Source organism: Hippocampus comes, unplaced genomic scaffold (assembly GCF_001891065.2).
Source record: "Hippocampus comes isolate QL1 unplaced genomic scaffold, H_comes_QL1_v1.1 scaffold172, whole genome shotgun sequence".
NCBI lineage: Eukaryota > Metazoa > Chordata > Actinopteri > Syngnathiformes > Syngnathidae > Hippocampus > Hippocampus comes.
In genome coordinates this window covers 397,711-416,675 of record NW_017805072.1, presented here as the reverse complement: position 1 = coordinate 416,675, position 18,965 = coordinate 397,711, and the positions used below count along the sequence as shown (strand labels likewise).

At 40.8% G+C, this 18,965-nt stretch overlaps 1 protein-coding gene across 1 annotated transcript in view; it reads right to left on the bottom strand.

Moving 5' to 3' along the window:
• The window catches only part of LOC109512759 (contactin-associated protein-like 4), a 118,575-nt gene that overhangs the window by 40,742 nt on the left and 58,868 nt on the right, over positions 1 to 18,965 (bottom strand). Inside the window, exons 6-10 of the mRNA XM_019864747.1 lie at positions 13,235 to 13,410; positions 12,305 to 12,448; positions 11,338 to 11,605; positions 9,947 to 10,090; positions 6,025 to 6,196 (exon numbers count right to left, since the gene is read on the bottom strand). Coding sequence (XP_019720306.1) covers positions 6,025 to 6,196; positions 9,947 to 10,090; positions 11,338 to 11,605; positions 12,305 to 12,448; positions 13,235 to 13,410 — 904 coding nt within the window. The remainder of the gene's footprint in view (positions 1 to 6,024; positions 6,197 to 9,946; positions 10,091 to 11,337; positions 11,606 to 12,304; positions 12,449 to 13,234; positions 13,411 to 18,965) is intronic.

The window sequence follows — 18,965 nt, the reverse complement described above, 5'->3', positions numbered from 1 at the left end:
CGGTCGTGTTTCTGGTATAATTTTAATTTCCCTATTTATTTTATTTTTTTTACTTTTTCGTTGTGGATCTCCATCTCCCGGCGTGCCTGTTTACCGAGCTGCAGATCTATGCGAGTGTCCTCAAATGTTTTTAAACGCACCAGTCAGTTGCAAGCAAGAGGCATTCCCAGCAATACAATTTGCAGCGTTTGTCAGAGGCTGTGAGCCACGGGTACCGTTCATAATTGCTCGTCTGAAAATGACGGACAAACCCTTTTCCTTGCTGGGACAGGCTAACTAGCGCAGGAGTTGGGCGACCTCTTTGCACAATATCCAGCTTTTCGTAGAAGGCCCGTCTTGCAAATTGTGTGGAAAGTAGTTCTGCAACCAGATCAACGTCTTCTCCTTCGGCCATTTTGAGTTAAAATGCGAGTGATAGCTCTAGCAGACGCTAATCCAATCTTTTATTTATTTATATATTTTTAAATCTTTATTGAACAAGTCAGGATGCAATTCTCAGGAAACAGAAACGGCGCTAATCCAATCACCGAACGCGCACGGCCAGTTTCGACGTAAGGCCTTCTAGCTAGCCCTAGTACGCAGACAAGAACAAGTCAGGATACAGGATACAGTCTGAGTCTGAGACTCGTGATCTGATTGGCTATTGAAACCTGACTGTGCCCGTTCATTTACAGCGCACAGGGGCCTGCTCTGTTTAATCTGAAGGCCCCAAGCAAGTTTAATTTACCTGGCAACACAAGCTAGCTGAAATATGATTGGTTAAAAACGCTACCATAATAAATAAATTATTTATCGAGTGGCTTTCAATGTTATTTAAAATAACATTGAAAGCCACTCGACTAAGTGGAAATAATATGACGTAAAGAATACAGAGAATAATTTTGTTTACATATTTATGAAAATAAAATAACAAATTGTTATTCTCAGAAAAGTAAATTTACTTTTCTGAGAATGTTTAGGCCAGCAGAGAAGGCCTTGCTGGTCCTGAGGATTCGCCACTGTCTGTGACCCTGTCATACGAACAAGGCGTCTTTTCCATGGACTGAACTAGTGTCCTCTCTATGGCTAGCAGAGCTAGGCTGCTTAAACGGCCTTGGCCCATGGCGTTGCAGGTGTAAGACTTGAGCCGCTTTAAACAAGAGAACCTCCTCTCTCCACCTGCAGATGTAGCTCCAATCGTTGCCACTAATGACAACAGTTTGTAGACCTGAGGCATTACATTGATCAGTGATTGGCTAATTTCGCTGTCAATCAAAAAGAGATTCAGGTTCAGACAGATCATTCAATCATCATGCAGAAAAGCTGAACGTCCGGGCCAGCCGATAAACGCCCCGTCCATAGACTCCCAGAGACGCTGAGTGTCCGATGGACGGGACAAAACCAGCATTTATCCAATGACTCGTCTCGTTTCAATGCATTGGGACAACCTACTCTGAACTCTCGAGACGCCCAGCGTCCGCGCTACAGACGCTCAGCGTCCACACAGTTGAAAGCACAGTGAAGCTGCGGGAATGAATGAGAAGAGAGTCGCGTCGTAACCAGTAATAAGAAGCTGATTCGGAACAAAAGTTTAGCACGTTGTAGCGCATATTTAGTCGATAACATGTACACACAATTGTATGTACACACATATATTTGATCACTTATTTTTTGACATTTTAGGGGAAGCTGAGCTTCCCTTGCAGTCTTAGAGCAATCGTCTCTGATCTTAGCCACTTTTCCTGTGCATGCCTTGTTGTGTAAAGCAGTTCTAGATGAAAGAGGAGATAATCAAAGTGATAGTTTTAAAGTGATAGGTTCCAAATTGCTACAAAAATTAACAACACAGCAGGACAGATTTGAGCATGCCTCTGTGTCACTGTTTTGTGGGTGGGGGTTGATTAGGGTGATGGCTTTGGCACTGGAACACCCAAATCTTGTCCTCAGTTCGTGGCCAGAAGTATCGATTTTGCCTAATGTGTGTATTACCTTCACCTCCCGGACACCTGTTGGAGATCGGAGAATAATATGAAAAAATGGTAGTTGGGGAAATAGGATATTTTTAAATGTAATTGAACTTAATATTTGGAAGGCGAAAACATAGCGTCTTCCATATGTTCACTAATACCAGGATAAGGCTCATTGTCAGATGTGAAAATGCACCACAAATGCTTCCAACAAGATCTTCGGTGAAATCATCAACTGGACAGAGAGTCTCCTTACTCTCTGATGTGAAATGGGCCCCTCGTTGTCCATCTTGTGGGGCTGCAGGGTTAGGTGTTGTTTCATCTTTTCAAGGTGTTTATGTCGTTCAATGTTGAATATCGGTAGTTGGAAACATCAACAGGTGGCCTCTCTGTCGCAAAAACAGCTGAGAACTCTGTTGTGGAATGTGCCAGGGTTGGAGCGATAACCTGACGGATGCCCAGTGTTCCTTGGATTGTTCGAAAGATCTTTTGCAAGCAGTGCATTTATTCTACATATCTTTTCCTCCTCCACATAGTTGAGCTTCACTTTGGTAAGAGGCAGGATTGTGTCCTATTGCACTTTAGCCGTTGGTATATCAGTACCTCTGGCTACCTGAAATGAAAAGTCAATATTCATTTCCATCGCAGCTTTCAGACATAAAATGCAATTGAAAGTACTTGACATACTGTAAAAGGAGATCATAGAGACGAGACTGGGGAATCTGCAGTTGGCTTTATGGTGGCTCTAACACTCAACAGGCCCTTTGGCATGACTGATGTTTGGGGAAATTGTGTTATGAAACAAAAGGGCTTTTTGATAGGATCTGGAACTTGGGACTGTACTTCATTCACTCCTTCTGAGTCTTTGTTCTTGGAGAAGTCTTCAGCTTCAACCTGTGACATTGTTTTCCGTCTTGTTCAGTTCTTTGAGCTTCAGGTTTAACTTGTGTATTTCTCTGGAGTTGTGTTCACCCTTTTTAATGCTGAAGACCGAGGCCCAGGTGCCTGATCACCTTCACTGGAGGTACTAGATGGTGAGGAAGTCCAGAAAAACATCAGCATCTCTCTGTTGTTGTCTTTTTCCTTCACACTCTTCTGACTTTCCTTTGCCCTTTGCTGGAGAAGTTGTTGATAAGATTTCAGTTCTCCTTCTTCCTTCTGTCTTTTCCTTTCCTTTATTCAATATTCTCGGTATTTCACGGGGTCATTCTTTACTCTTTGTTTCTCCCTTAAAATTCAGATACAATAGGAAATTGAATATAATGAGAATCAGAAAGATGTATGCATGACAGATGCATCTAAGTATTATGACTTACACTATTGAAAAATTAACATCACATCGTCACGACCGAAACAATTATGTCACAACTGAAACATTTCCGTAGGTTTTGGCAGTGACTGTTTCAGTAGTGATGTTTTATGATAGTGGTTCACAGTGCTCAACAATGCTAGCCCCAATATGGCTACCAAACACTATTTTGAGCATGCGTACAGAGATAGATAACACACCATTTCGCATTAAAGTCAAAAGTGCAAATTTAATTGCAGAAATTAAGTGTTCGTTAGTGATGTTCCTGAATAAAACCACGGGCTGATTTTCAGACTGTGGAGTCCATGTAATTAGTAATGCTCAGTAATTACTCACCATGTGACCATGGATGAATGGGAAGGCAATGTCTCTTCTTGGTGAAATTTCTGGGAATGTGGCTCAAACCAAGCCCTTCTTAAAGACAAATACTCTTTGTGTTTCGGTAGCGCCATGAAAAGTTGGGAAGTTTTTTTTTCTTTTCACATAAATTTTTTTCTAAAAATCTACAAAATCAATGTGCATCTTTCACCATACATTTAATGGCAATCAAAAAAGGTCTATTAAAATAGAATATTTAGAAAATTGGCAAAGACCATTTCAATGTTCTTTTCATTATTTGAAATTTAGGAGTCAGAGGTTAGGAGAGCCACCTCCCAGTAGGAAGTGACATAAAATATATTTTTTAAAATATCCAGTTTAATAGTATCTCCATTAATGTTTTGTGATAAAATCATTACAAGATAATAATATGTTTGCCAAATCTGAACACTTAATTGTTTTGTAAATAGTCATTTTCATGGTGTGACAGCAATTTGAATCAATTCGGCAGAATGGCTCAAATAATTTCTGTATAAAGTATTTTGATCCATTTATTTGTTTTCTCCAAAAGCAGTGTGAAAATCTCAAATAGTGCTACTCCTCTCTATCAAAGGATTTTCATCATATCATGCCAGTACTGTAATGCCATGAAACTATGACACCCCCACTCAATCCTTTGTGCAACAAATAAATAAAAACCATATGCTCTGGTGTAAACTGCTGTTCAGCATTCAAAAGATAAAGACGTCAGGACACTTTCCAGGGTGCTGATGCTGCAACATTGTGTGAAATGTGGGAAACAGGAGCTGAAGTCCCAACAGTATCACTCATTTTAATCTGTTCAATAGAAACGATTTGACAGCACTGAAAATATATTGTCCGAGTTGTCCTAGTTTTTTCTTTTTCTCTCTCAGAGGTTTCATGTCTTGCTGGGATAATGAAAAACAAGCATTTACAATAAGGCTATTGTCTGGAAAACATTTTCTTCTACTAATAATAATTCCACTGTTTGTTTTAAATGTGCACAATTCCAGTCCAATTGAAAAGAAAAGGTTTAAACGTGTCAATGTTGTGAATTATTAGCCAGTGCTACAGTTTAGTGTCTCTTCTTATCAGCAACTTTTCACAGGTGACATCTCTCTCTGTAGTTGTCACAAATCTGACCAAACTGCTGTCGAGATATGGAGTGAGAAAATAAATCAATAAAAAACACAACTCGCCACGACTAATGTTGATATTTTTGTCCTAATTCCTGTTCTCTCTTCTTTCAGAATTCTACCAATAATGCCTGATATAGCAGGGTTGCGTTATCTGGAGCGAAAAATATGTTATGGATTTTTTTTTGTGACTCACAGATAACTGCCGATAATGGTTCTTTTAGATTTGACTCCACATTAAAATGAAAATGATTCACATATGTTCCAGGCTACCTGCAATCATGTATTTATTTGATTGGATTAATGCAGTGCTTCTCAATTATTTTCTGTAATTCCCCCCACCCCCTCAGGAAAAAGAAAACATTTCACACCCCCTAACTCTCCATCCTGACAATAAATGTTTCATTTGTCTCAAAAATCTTTGATAAGTCCTGTACACCTCTGCATCACACTGTATGCTTATTAAAATTAAAGAAAACCACAAAAAAAGAAAGAAATATCGATCAGCTCACAACAAAGAACAACTTTATGAACATGTATTGTAGCTTACAGAAAAGGCTTGAAGCGAACTTGGCTGAAATGGAAAATATACACATGAGAGCGCCACTGCCACCTACTGTAGTGGATTTTAAAATTACTCTTAATTCTTATATGGAAAAACAAAAAAAACATGTTGCCCAGGTCCCATTCGCCCAGGAGGCCTGCCCCACGATTTGAGAAGGGGTGGATTGATGTAACAAACATTAACTTCATCTTAGTGGGTTCAACTAACAAAGTACTGTAGCTGTCTAGGAAAAAAAGAAAAATACAAATTTAACATTATTACTATTATTATTATTATTATTTTACATTTTATTGTAATCGAATTTAATCAGGCGGCTCGGTGGGCGACTGGTTACTACGTCGGCCTTACAGTGCAGAGGTGTAGAGTTTGATTCCTGTGTGGAGTTTGCATGTTCTCCCTGGGCCTGCGTGGGGTTTCTCCGAGTACTCTGGTTTCCTCCCACGTTCCATCAACATGCATTCTAGGTGAATGAACACTCAAAATTGTCCCTAGGTGTCAATGTGAGCGCGGATGGTTGTTCATCTGTGCGTGCCCTGCAATTGGCTGGCAACCGGTTCAGGGTGACCCGTGCCAACTGCCCGAAGACAGCTGGGATAGGCTCCAGCACGCCCCATGATCCTTGTGAGGATAACCGGATCAGAAAATGGATGGGCGGATGGATGAATTTCATAAGGCACATGCAGTGTGTTGTGAGTTGGTTTTGCAAGGCCAGTGCATTTGGAGCTTTACCTGTCGGTGATGCCACACATATCAATCTGCAAGTGGCTGTAATTTCCGAGCAGCCTTTCTTGCATGTTGATGAAGTCCGCCGGATGTTTAGACAGAGCCACAAGGCGCATACAACCCTGGAAAGTTGTAACGGGGTTGCTACATTTGTGATGAGCACCCGTCGGAGGACAGCCTGAGGAACACGCAAGACAACACAGTTAAAGGCTTTGCTAACACTCTGTATTGTTGACTAGTGTCTACTCTGATGCTGCTGCGTAATTACCATAAAATTCAACTAAATTGTATTAATTATCTGATATTAAAGTGTTAAATGGCAGCACTCAACTATGAAACATGCTTTTGCTGATTAAATTACTAAAGGGCTGTTCAGTCAGCGGCTCCCTGGTGAACGTGAGAAGGAGAAACTCGCAACAGAAAGACTTACATTTAGAAACCCTTGACCATATTCATGAATGATAATTCAGAGTTGTTATTGTTTTGAAATATGATCTACAGCCCATATGTCAAAGTGCCGGAGAATGTTTTCAGTGGCCCCTGGGATGATATTGATTTATTATTAGAACCGGCCCGCGGACCGCAGCAAGCCGAGAGCTCGCAGATCTTTTACACGCACCAATACTACATTTCCCACAATGCAACGGTGACGCGCCAAGCAGTCGGCCGCTTTATTTAAATATTTATTAGTCTAGCAGTCGTTCCCATAACAGTGACATTAGCTTTCAGATACCCATCAAAAATGGCAAAACGGAAGGTGGACACTGAGAACCGCGGGTTTCAAACAAGGTGAGAGTCGAAGTACATGTTCTTGGACGTAGCTGGAAAACCTGTGTGTCTTCTGTGCGGAGAAAGTGTGGCACGATTGAAATAGTGTAATCTGAGACGACATCATGAAATGAACAACGCGAACAAAAACAAGAACATGGACATGGAGGGGGAAGGGGGATTTCATTAAAAACGGTATACTTAAAGTTTGTGACGAAGTTTACCCCGAAAAAAAGCAACTCTTTTTAAACGTGAGCATTAGCAGAAACACAATTGCAGTGTTTCTGCAAAGATACGGCAGCGCGTGCTGCGCAGTTTGCCCGTTTCCTCCCCGACACAGTGGCCCCGCTGCGCATGCATCCAGGCTGCTCAAACGTTGTCGAAAGTTTGGCAGCACATACGTGTGTGAACAACTATTTTCTTCTTTTTTTTGTTCAATAAACAATATGTGGTCATTTTTAAAATTTTCAATTTACATTCGATCAGTCCGGCCCTCGGCTTGCAGCAAAATTTTTTATCTGGCCCTCCGTCCATTTGACTTTGACACCCCTGATCTACAGTATTTCAGCATGTCTTTGTGAACCCGACATGACTTTAAGACATATTTAGGGGGAAAAAATTAATTTATGGCAAGCATCATTGGATATTTGACATCAGTCGTTTGTGAGTATAAGTCGCATCAGTCAAAAATGCACCACGAAGAAAGAATATCACTCGCTGCCTGGTGCGAGTGATATTCTGGTACCTCCAAAATTGTCACTTTTCAAGAGACCCCAAAACAGCTTTTTTGTTCAATCACAAACATTGTATCATCAAAGAGAGTTTTTTTCAACACTTTAGATTGGTTAACAATGAGATTTGCCGCTGAGAATTGAAGCGGATTCATATAGGAAGGATTATTGAACCAGTCTTTTTTTTTGTCAATGGACGCTACAGCTTCTTGTTTACTTTGAAACTAAGCTTGTAGCTTACGTGTGCACATTTTGAGCACAGTGTCTCTGATCCACAGGTGAAAGGACACTTAGATTTTTTCCTATTCCTATTTCCTAGAACTGCTTCAAACAACAAAGCGTAGGAAAAGTGGCTGGCTGACTGTGTTTTCGTTATGTGTTGTGCTATATTATTTTGTTATTTTAGGCGAACTATTTTCTAAAGTGTTTTGTTACAGCTGCAGCTGTTGTGAAAGTGCAGCGTCGGCCTCACAGTGCAGAGGTGCAAGTTTCGATTCCGGCTCTGGCCTTCCTGTGTGGAGTTTGCATGTTCTCCCTGCGCCTGCATGGTTTTTCTCCGGCTACTCCGATTTCCTCCCACATTCAAAAGACATGCGTGGCAGATTTTTGGAACACTGTAAATTGTCCCTAGGTGTGAGTGTGAGCGCGGATGGTTGTTCATCAATGTGTGCCCTGCGATTGGCTGGCAACCAGTTCAGGGTGTACCCTGCCGACTGCCCGAGAACAGCTGGAATAGGCTCCGGCATGCCCTACATCCCTTGTGAAGATAAGCAGATCAGACAATGAATGGATGGATGGATGGATTGTATTGTATAAAATAACACCCACACATGTGGACTGACCAATAGTACATATAGATTTGTGAAAAACTATGAAATGTATTAAATTGTGACAAAGGAGTGATATGTATATCGGTCCCGCTGGAGTTTAAGTTGCATTTATTTTTTGTTGGGGGTAGGCGGGTGGCTATTTAAAAAACAAACAAGACAGTGAACAGTAGAGCTTGGACTTACACCCAAAACACCTGTTCCCTAATTGTGGGTGTGTTCTCAGAAGAATACATTCCTAGCACACATTGCTTCACTCCGACTGTTCGGAAACTCAGAGCGCTGTTCAAAAATTGTCAAATGAAACCAAGTACATTACACAATATACAATGAATACATACAGCGGTAGGTTGTAGAGACATTTTTTGGTGTAGAACACAGTGCACATTTCTTTGCATGCTTAACAGTGCGAGGCCCCCTGCCTCTCCTCATTGAGCGCTGCCCCGGTCTGTGTGTGTGTGTGCGTGTAGGATTGGAGAGGGAAGAGTGGAGTCGTGACCCAGGTGCAATCCTGGTTGATCCTTGAGTGAGCAATAAACATTCCTCACATCAATCTCCCTTTTTACCCGTGTCTCCTCTAGGGTCCTCTTCCCACATCGCAAACGACAAATAACATGAGTAACATATGTGTTAATGAATCAGTGACAGTAAAGCTACCACACTGTTATTAAAGTTTCATTTACTTTTCAGAAACCATGAGAAACAATTGAAAATCTCTGTCCGGATACGTTATAATGGACTACAAATATTCAGTTTGCTTCATATTCACTGTTTTGTCCTTATTCTTATTCTGCTTGATTTAATTTGAAAGGTACTCGTGTCACTGATACCAAATAAATATAAAAGTATTCCACTGACCACAACAGAGTAAACATTATATGATCTATCCGATATTCTTTCGTGGGGGCTGACGGCAGTCCTCAGACACATTCATTACTATTCAGGCTACAGGCTGCGCATTTATAGTCAGGCCATTGGGTGCAGTTTGACAGCTCCCAGCAGAAAAAGAGGAGAGCGAGAGAAATTATTAATTGTGTATTATGACTTTAAATTGAAGGCGCTCCAACAGAGTGAGGGCATTGGCATCTTTGGGACTGTGATGCATAATTTTATAGTTCATGCAAATGAGACTTTCATATTGGTCTACTCATACTAAGAAAGTATTGCATTTTGTCTTGAAAAGTCCACATGCAATACATTACCAAATCTTTTGTCAGTTAATTTTATGCACTCAAACATGTTTGAGAGAGAGAGAGAGAGAGAGAGAGAGAGAGAGAGAGAGAAAGAAGTGCATCGAGGTCTAGCGGTCAAATGGTGTTAGAAAAGTGAAGAAAATTAAAATAATAAAAATAATAATAAAGACATATGAAGGAAGCTATTTACATAAAGCCATGGCAATTCTAGAATTAGACACATTTGTATATTGATGAAAATGTACAGTGAGAGAAAATAAGTCAACATTTAGAATCGGAATCTTATCAAGCTTAACTATATCTGCTTTCAGGGCTTTACCACTGCCGGTTTTGGTAGTGTTGACATTTTGCAGGGAATGAATAATAAAGATATAAAATACATAATATCGCTTGAATCCTGTTTTCTTACCACCAAAGAATACCTGACCACCAGGATGTGGGATGCCTGCAGTGTGAGCAGTGGCTTCTTCATCTTTGTCAACTGTGACATTCAGGTGATCTTGTCCACAGCTGAGCTCCACTGAATGCCACTGACCATCGTTCAGCCCTGAACCTGTCACCAATAAATGTCATCCTAAAATCAAGTTGCCCGATGTGAAACTTTGTTTACAAACCCTATCTAATCAAAGGCGGTTAAAATGACATTTCTGAGATCCAATCAATGATAGATTGACTTTTTTTTTTTTTCAGAATAAAAACACTTTTATACAAAGTTCAGTCAACATGAGAATGGTCAGGTGAGCCAAGTTTCATCATGTCTGTCAGAATCTATCTAACTGAAAACACCTCAAGGGTTGGTTGGCATGGAGACAGCAAATCCAAAAGTTGCATTAATGTTGGAAAGATGACATCAATCTTAACTCAAACTGCTTCTGGAGATATACATCAACTTGCAAGTTTATCTGTTGCGTGATCAAGATCGTAACTCAATTTATGTATGCTGTACATCAACTACATTTTTGCCATTGAAATGAATTCAAATGCCATGAATATGTTCCAGCTCCATGGCCCACCCCCTGAAAAATGTTGTTCGATGTTTTTAATAAAGGAAAATAGCACTGTATCATACCAAAACAATGGAAAACTTAGAAAACTGCAAAGATGTAAACCGGTGCTAGAAACTGCACATTGAGACAAGTCACAGCAAAAACTTGTACAGTATGTGGAATGCCTTCAGGTGCGTGTCCAAGTGAGTTTTGGCCTCCTGTAGGTGCTCCCAAGTGCTCTCGTTTTGCATTTGTGTATTTGATTGCTCAGTAATTGTATTGTTCGGTAACCAGGCTGTTCTCCGCTTAAACTCTTAAACTCTTATTCCAATATCCCTACCCCTCCCCCACCATACAAACTCACATACCCCATTGTGCAATACGGATTTACAGTGCAATACTTGACGTGCAATACTGTTTTCATGTGCAATACTGTCTTACTGTGTTCTCACTGTGCAATACTGCTCGATGTGCAATACTATTTCGATGCTGAAGCCACTACCTCAAGACCTCAAGTGCTAAGCTACTCTTATCCTATGTCTTTCCTTGCTCTTACTGTCTCTACTATAAGCCGCTCTCGCACAACTCTAATTGCCCCACGGGGATAAATAAAGTTTTCTGAATCTGAATCTGAATCTGCTCCTGTTTTTTTCACTTTTTCACAGAGAGCAAAGAGAAATAACATGAACCAAGTGATAGCTTGTCAGCAACAACAACAACAACAAAACCCCCGCATAAATTAGGGCACTGTTAAGGCAAGGTCTCATATGCTGATATAAACCAAATGAGATTCATTCCACAGTATATGACCAACCTGTATTCAGGTGGAGGAGCACCCCGACAGTGTCATTGATCTGTAGTTGGAGTCTGGCATCACTCAGGTACAGCCAGAGAATTCTGTGCTGCTGCACAAAGTTAAAGGTGAGCAGCAGTCCCTCCACGTTCCATGTACGGAATTGTAAAGCTATCACGACGAACCCCGATGACTCCGTTGTGCGTCCGGGCAACTGGAGGAAGCTCTGGGAGTCTGTGAACGTTACAGCCACTGACACTGGCTCAGCACAAGAAAAAGTCACATTGCCCTGAGAAGAAGAAGAAGGTAGCTAGTGAAAACACAATGTGGAAAAAAAAAAACAAAAATCAAATACGACCTTTTGGTGACACATCTCGTTAGGGGCTCTCCGAGGAACACCTTTTCCTGCCATGCAAACAGGCTCTCTTTTTTTTTTTTTTTTGGTACTTTAGAATACACCCACAAGAAGCAAAACTATCCACTTCATTGCCATTCTGCCATTCTTTTTTTCTACTATTATTTATTTCTGTTACAAAATAGTTAACTTTTCTTTAGACTGCACTTGCATAATAGTTGGGAACAATAATTGTACAATTAATAAAGGCCATCGTACAACCTTTATTAATAGTACAATTATTGTTCCCAACTATTATGCAAGTGCAGTCTAAAGAAAAGTTAATAAAGGTTGTATGATGGCAAAGCAAAAAATGGCTCGAAACCATTACAACATGGAAGTGACAGAAGGGATTATGTTCAATATTGGAGGATCCACTGTATTTTACCAATCAATATATTTTTCCATACCGGTAATACATTTCATGCAACATTCTCTTGAGAATACGTACTGAGTGATAAAAGCCGCAACCAGAAAAATTACATCTCTATCAAAATCAACAAGCCAAAATAGAGCACAAACAAGTCAATAACTGTTTGATGGTGCCACAATTTATCAATTACAGCAATAAAATGTCAAAACATGCTAACTTACCAAGACAGTGACCTGAGAGTTGTTTTGTTTTGCCATGCCTATCAGGTTGAGATCATTGTAATGCAGGTTTTCCACACAGCCGTGGAAATTCTTCTGATTGGGGTTTGACTTAAGTCCGGGGCTTTGGACAGCTCCGACAATCAACTGCACAGAATAATCAGTTACACAGGTAACTTCAAACTGCAAGAGCTACATAAAAGCAGTTGAAATTTTTTTGACTTTGCTTGGAGAATCGAAGATACACACTCTTCCTTGCCAGATTCAACAGGAAAAAAAAATATTCAATCCATTCCTCTTTTACTGCACATCTTTTCAGGGTCATAGGAAGCTGGAGTTAACCCAAGCTGATTTTAGGTGAGAGGTGGGATACTGACAACCATTCACACTCACTGTCACACCGAAAAATAATTCAGGTTTCAATAAATCTAACTCAGGGGTGTCAAACTCATTCTCATCGTGGGCCATATTTTAGTTACAGTTTCCCTTGGAGGGCCTTTATGACTGAAAATTTAGTCAAGAATAACGGTGTACTCCACTTTTGTTTAAGTTACTGTTATGATGGGTTTGGTTACAGGAAAATGCTTCAATATCCTTATGTATTACAGATGAGAATTTGAAATTTTGGTACAGATTTTAGCTAGCATCATGGAAGCTCACGTTTGATTTGCTTTCGCGGGTCACATAAAATGAGGTGGCGGGCTGGATCTGGCCCACGGGCCTTGAGTTTGACGTCTGTGGTCTAACTCATGTGGTTTTTGTTTTTGTTTTTAACGTGGCAGCAAAACAAAGTAGAAGAGGTGACCCAACACATGTCACTGTGCTTCTCATAATCAAAACATTTCAGCTCCTTTTGTGCAAACAGAGTGAGAGGACTGTTTGACTTGACTGAAAAAAATGTATGTTTACTGTGCTGCATAGTTTTTTTCTCACCCAGTGAATGTCCCAGCGGCTGAGTTCAGTGGGTATGACAACTTGCTGTTTATTCTTATCCACAGAGAGGTTGAAGTGGGGGCCGAATCGCTCAAGCTTTACATGGTGCCAATGTTGGTCGTCAAGCAGACTACCAATTGTTGTAAGGATATGACCACCAGAGGAAGAACTCAAACCTGCGGCATGGATGGCAAGGCACAGTGCATGTTAAAGTTGAAGATATTTTCAACAGTGTGCATAGTTTTCAGATGACAATAAGCACACCTCTAAAATACATAAAGCTGAGCGTATGAACTGCTATTAGCCCAGTGTGTAATGTAAAGCAGATGTGGGCAAACTACGGCCCGCGGGCCGGATCCTGCCTGTTGGTCTTTTTAATCCGGCCGGCCAAAGGTTAGTACACAATTAAGGTTCGATGTGAATGATTGCATTCATTTCATTTGGACTTGTAAGACAGGCATTTCAACGCCAGGTGGCGCAGTTACTTGAAGTTGCAGAGCACAGGGAGGGAGGGGGAGACGAAGAGAGAGGGGGAGAGCTCGAGGGAGAAATCTTATCTACCACCTGCAGGCCTCGGTCAAACGGAAATTCCCGAACCCGGTCAAAAAACAACAAAAAAAAACCAACAAAAACAAAACATATGCATTAAACTTTCTACTACTAGATTACATGAACGACCGATCCATAATAACGAAAGTTCCGGAAGCATGCAGTAGCGCCAACTCAAGCAACTCCCTCTCGATACCAGAGAATAAGTGTTGGATCCAAAACGGCGATGTGCAAGTGACTCTTGATTGCAGTGAGTTTTACTGGAATTGCGAAAGTTATTAATTTCATTCATTTACATTTACATCCTGTAGATAATGGCATCCAAACAAAGAGGAACAGTAATGATCGCGGAAGAGAAAGTGAAATGTATTTGATTAAACGAAGTGGGTTACAAAGTGTGAAACATTCAGGAGACGCTTGGAGTCGGAAAGACTCAACTCTACGAGACTTTGAAAAGGAAACAAGGAAGCTCAGTCCTATTCTAGCTCAGAGTGAAGTGCTTGCGGCTCGACGGAAAGTCGAGTAAATGAACGTTTCCTGGAATGGTTTGACTGTTATCGTGTTAAAAACTTCCCGCAAACTGGACCGCTAATAAGAGGAGACGAGTTCCATAACGCTAACTATGAGCATCGAAGACTTCGAAGCGTCCCGTGGCTGGCTTCAGAAGTTCGTTGCACGACATCAACTGAGCAATGCTGTCATGTGTGATGATCGAGGGAGGCAAATTTAGAGACAGTGAGTGAGTGGAAAGAAAAACCACCAGGTCTCATATTCGTTTCATTTTGTAGCAAATAGTCCTCATTTTTTTATATCTTGTATTTTTTGTTGTAACTTTGTTGCTTGTATTATCACACATGTATGTTGTTAACATACTTGGATGTTGATACAGGACATACCTGTATACCATAGTTGTTTCACTGTTCTCATTAAAAAAAAAAGTATGTTAATACTTTACTGCTTTTGTTCTGTTGAAGTTTGGTTTGAGCTGTCAACATATGCAGTTCTTTATATGTACTGTAACTTGTGCTGACCCGGCCCACCGGTCAAATTTTAGAAATCAATGTGGCCCCCAAGCCAAAACGTTTGCCCACCCCTGATGTAAAGCCTCAAGGTACATCATAAGATAATGAGCACATAAGCCATTTTTCTTCGGCTTTTTGGTGATATTTAGTCCAAAGAACTCGACTCAACTCAACTCAACTGTATTTATAGAGCACTTTAAAACAATAACTGTTGTGTCCGAAGTTCGGTGCATGTAGTAAAAATAATACGACAACAAGCAATACAACAATAAATTATTAAAGACAGTATAAAGCACAAAAACAGTCAAACTAAAAATCAAGTCTCATGCTGAATCAAACGCCAAAGAATAAAAATGAGTTTTAAGACGGGCAGTTTAAAGATGGGTAGTGAGAGAGCTTGCCAAAAGTTCAGTGGGAGGTCAGTCAAAAGAGAGGGACCAGCAACGGAAAAGGTTCGATACCCTCTGAGCTGCCACTTAGTTCTTGGTACCTCTTACAGTGTCGTGTCCACAGACCTGAGGGACTGGGCAGGTGCGTGGGACCTCAGAGAGGTAAGTTGGGGCAAGGCCATTTAGAGATTTGAAAACAAATGATACGATCTTAAAAATAACTCAAATGTATAGGGAGCCAGTGAAGGGATGCCAGAGTAGGAGTGATGTGCTCCCTCTTACAAGTACCAGTCAAGAGGCAAGCAGCAGCATTCTTGACCAGCTGGAGATGCTTAATGGAGGACTGGCTGACTCCAAAGTAAAGTGCATTACAGTAATCGAGCCGGGATGTGACGAAGGAATGAATTAGTGTCTCAAGGTGCTCATGAGCTAGGAGAGGCTTTATGTTAGCCAGCTGCGTAAGATGAAAGAAGCTGCATTTAACAATGGCACCAATTTGCCGGTCCAATTTAAAATCATTGTCGAGTACAAGACCCAAGTTCCAGACTATTGCCTTAACCTAAGGAGCCACGGGGCCCAAGTCCACAGGATTTGATGTTCAAGGGCCATAATATAAAAAGCAAATCAAACAATACCTGCAATCCATAGACATTTATTTTCTCGGCTTATCGCCACTGTTTGTCCTGATAGTCAGGGTCACACCATTGAAAACATCATGAACATTTAACCGTGTCTCTTCTGGTTTCATAGTTTAGATCAGTGATTCCCAACCAGCGTGCCATGAGAGATCCTCACGTGTGCTGAGGCAAATTCAGTGTCAGTTATTTGGACCCAAAAATTATTTATGCACTACAGAAAAAAATATTTTTGTTCATTTATCCACGCTAGCGCCATATAGTCATAGGCGGAACAATTTTCCACTAGATGACTGAAGGTACATAATTAACCTGTGTCTCAACCTTTTGTGAAATTTTCGTAAAGCGGTGTGTCGTGAGATTTGTTCCAATATGAAATGTATGTCTTGGCTCAGCAAAGGTTTGTAAGCATGGGTTTAGATAGCTATTGTGGATAAAAGATACTGTTTTACACAATTTGCAATAAAACGAAACAAAAAGTTTATTTGCCTCTGAAATTTGATGAGCAACACTTATCAGCAATTTTCTGTAAAGTACAGGGGCAAGACACACTCGCCGAATTGCTGTATATTTGTTGATGCGTATTACAGCACCTCATGACAGCCAAGAATTGATCTGAATTGGCAAGCAGTAAACTACATTACAGCCGACTGACATTTTGATGAATGCAAAGCAAGAAAGAAATGAAAGTTTCTGAAGAGAGGACATAAATCTTAATGAGCAAATCACTTCATGCTAACTTCTTGGCATATTGAGATGTGTTATTGCATGAGAGTGGTGCTTTGTCTCTTTTTTCCAGTTACTCATTCCTGTCTTCCTATGCGTGCATGCAATAATCATTGGCTGGCGCACAAACAAATGCAATGTCCCTCAGTTGTTAATGGACTTTTGCTAAGATGTCGGAGTTTGATTTCTATTCTCAATTTTTTTTCAGCAGCGATCAAGTTTTCCTTACAATGTGACGTGCACTATTATTTAAAAATGCCTTCAGACCAGACAGAACAAGAGGAGCGTTTTAGAAGTTCTAATATGCTGTTTTTTCCCCCCTCTCCTTTCACTGTTGAGCCGACAACCGACAGTTTCTCTGGATGGGTGCACCGATCCATTGAGCTAAATTATGCCGTCTGCCGAGTGTAAAGCCGTGGGAGAGTGGAGAGACATATGTCTTATGTAATAGAGGGGGCTGTACGCAAAGATCATCGACTCTCTACTCACAGCTTTGGTCATATTGCCAGTGCTGGAAAGTTTTTGGGCAAACAACATTAATGTTAATGTCTGAAATTTTGTCCAAAGTTTGAAGTTTACTGCAACTCTGAGTTGAAATTAATATCTAATTTTCTATTCTGCGTGTCCTCAAAAGGATTTGCGATATTGCTCGTCTTCATTAAGTTTGCAGGGAGTCTGGGCAGGGGACGGCAGAGGCCAGAGCTAATGGGGAGATGCCCCCCACTCCTTCCCCAGACCACAGAGGGGAAATGTGTATATAACTAGAGGTGGGCATTCTGTCAGGACCAACGGAAGGTCCATCAGAACATCACTGACAGATGCCCATTTTGCTGAGGAATGGTGAATGACAGAGACTAAAAAAAAAAAAAATGACGGACTAAGCACTGACAGAAGTGGATTTTCGTCCGTCAATGTAATCGCCACTAACTATGTCAAGTAACGACCTCACTGAAGGATGCCCATTTCACTAACGCCTAACGGAAACATGACAGCCTGCCTCACATGTGTTTGTTTGCAGGGAATACATAAAGATAAGATAAGATCAGATAAGAAACCTTTATTAGTCTCGCAATGGAGAAATTCCAAATTCACAGCAGCAAAGTTATGAAAGGAAGAAGCAGAAGAACAAAATATAGGAGCTGCTGGAAAGGCAGCCACCTGAGTGTGTGTGCATGTTAGAGTCTTTGAGAATGAGTGTTCCTGTTTCAATCGGATATCGGTGGCAACTGTGATGGCCGGAACCAAATAATGTCACTTCACTTTTACAACACAATTCTCCAGTCTTTGTTTGAGTATAATATTTTATGTCTGCTTATTTATTAGCATGTTAACCTTTATGGTTGTGGTTTTCTGTTAAACCGTGGTGAAATTATTTATTGCAAGAATATTTAGTAAACAATTCTGGTTAGGTTCGCACAATTACTCCTGGTTTTGACGAGAGCGAGCGAGCGACAGAGAGAGAGAGAGAGAGAGAGAGAGAGAGAGCACATACATCAGTAAAGGGCTGTCCACACCACCCGTCAGATATCAGCCGCCAAATATGGAGGAATGCAAATGCTGACTGGGCATCGAGTGGCTATCAAGGGAGCATCTGCTGTGTTCAAATTCACAGCCTGGATCCTTCATAGGCCGCATTTTTGGCCACATGATATCACTTCTGGCATGACTCGATCGCATGTGATGTCCAAATTTACATTAAGCCAAATCACAGTATTGGCCCGAATATAAGACGGTGTTTTTTGCATTGAAATAAGACTGAAAAAGTGGGGGTCGTCTTATATTCGGGGTCCAGACATTGTACCCATTCACGACGCTAGATGGCGCCAGATACCATTGAAGCAAATGCTGAACTTGACTCCCCAGGCCAGAGCGAACCCCTGTCACGAAGAATAAAAATAAAAATAGCGGAAGCACGAAGAAGAAAAACAAAAAAAATAGCGGTAAAAAGGAAAAGAGAAGAAAATAACAGAAGAGATAACAAAAAATGGAGAAACGTAGCGACAATCTGGAGAAAAGTGGGTCGAAGATCGGCCAGGTTAACCGGCAGCTGAGGAGAAGTTATGTTGTAATTTACATTTCAAAAACTAGAAGCCATTCATTTACGAATGTGATTGCACTTTAGTTTACACATTTAAATATTCAGATATTAAGATTTGAATGAGGCAAAATAACATGCTTACTCTCTCAAATATATTATTATAATCATTTGTTTCAGATGTACTGAGTTCAGGTTGACATCCTGAAGTCTCAACAACAACTTCCGGGTGAGAGGACGCTGGCGTGTATGTCGCCGCTTCTCACTCCAAACTTTTCGAAGCTCAGATATTCCTTCTGATTTTTCTTTTGCCCTTCTGTTTTGGACTATTTGGACTGTGGGCACTGTGATTGATGTAACCTGAATCATCGCTTC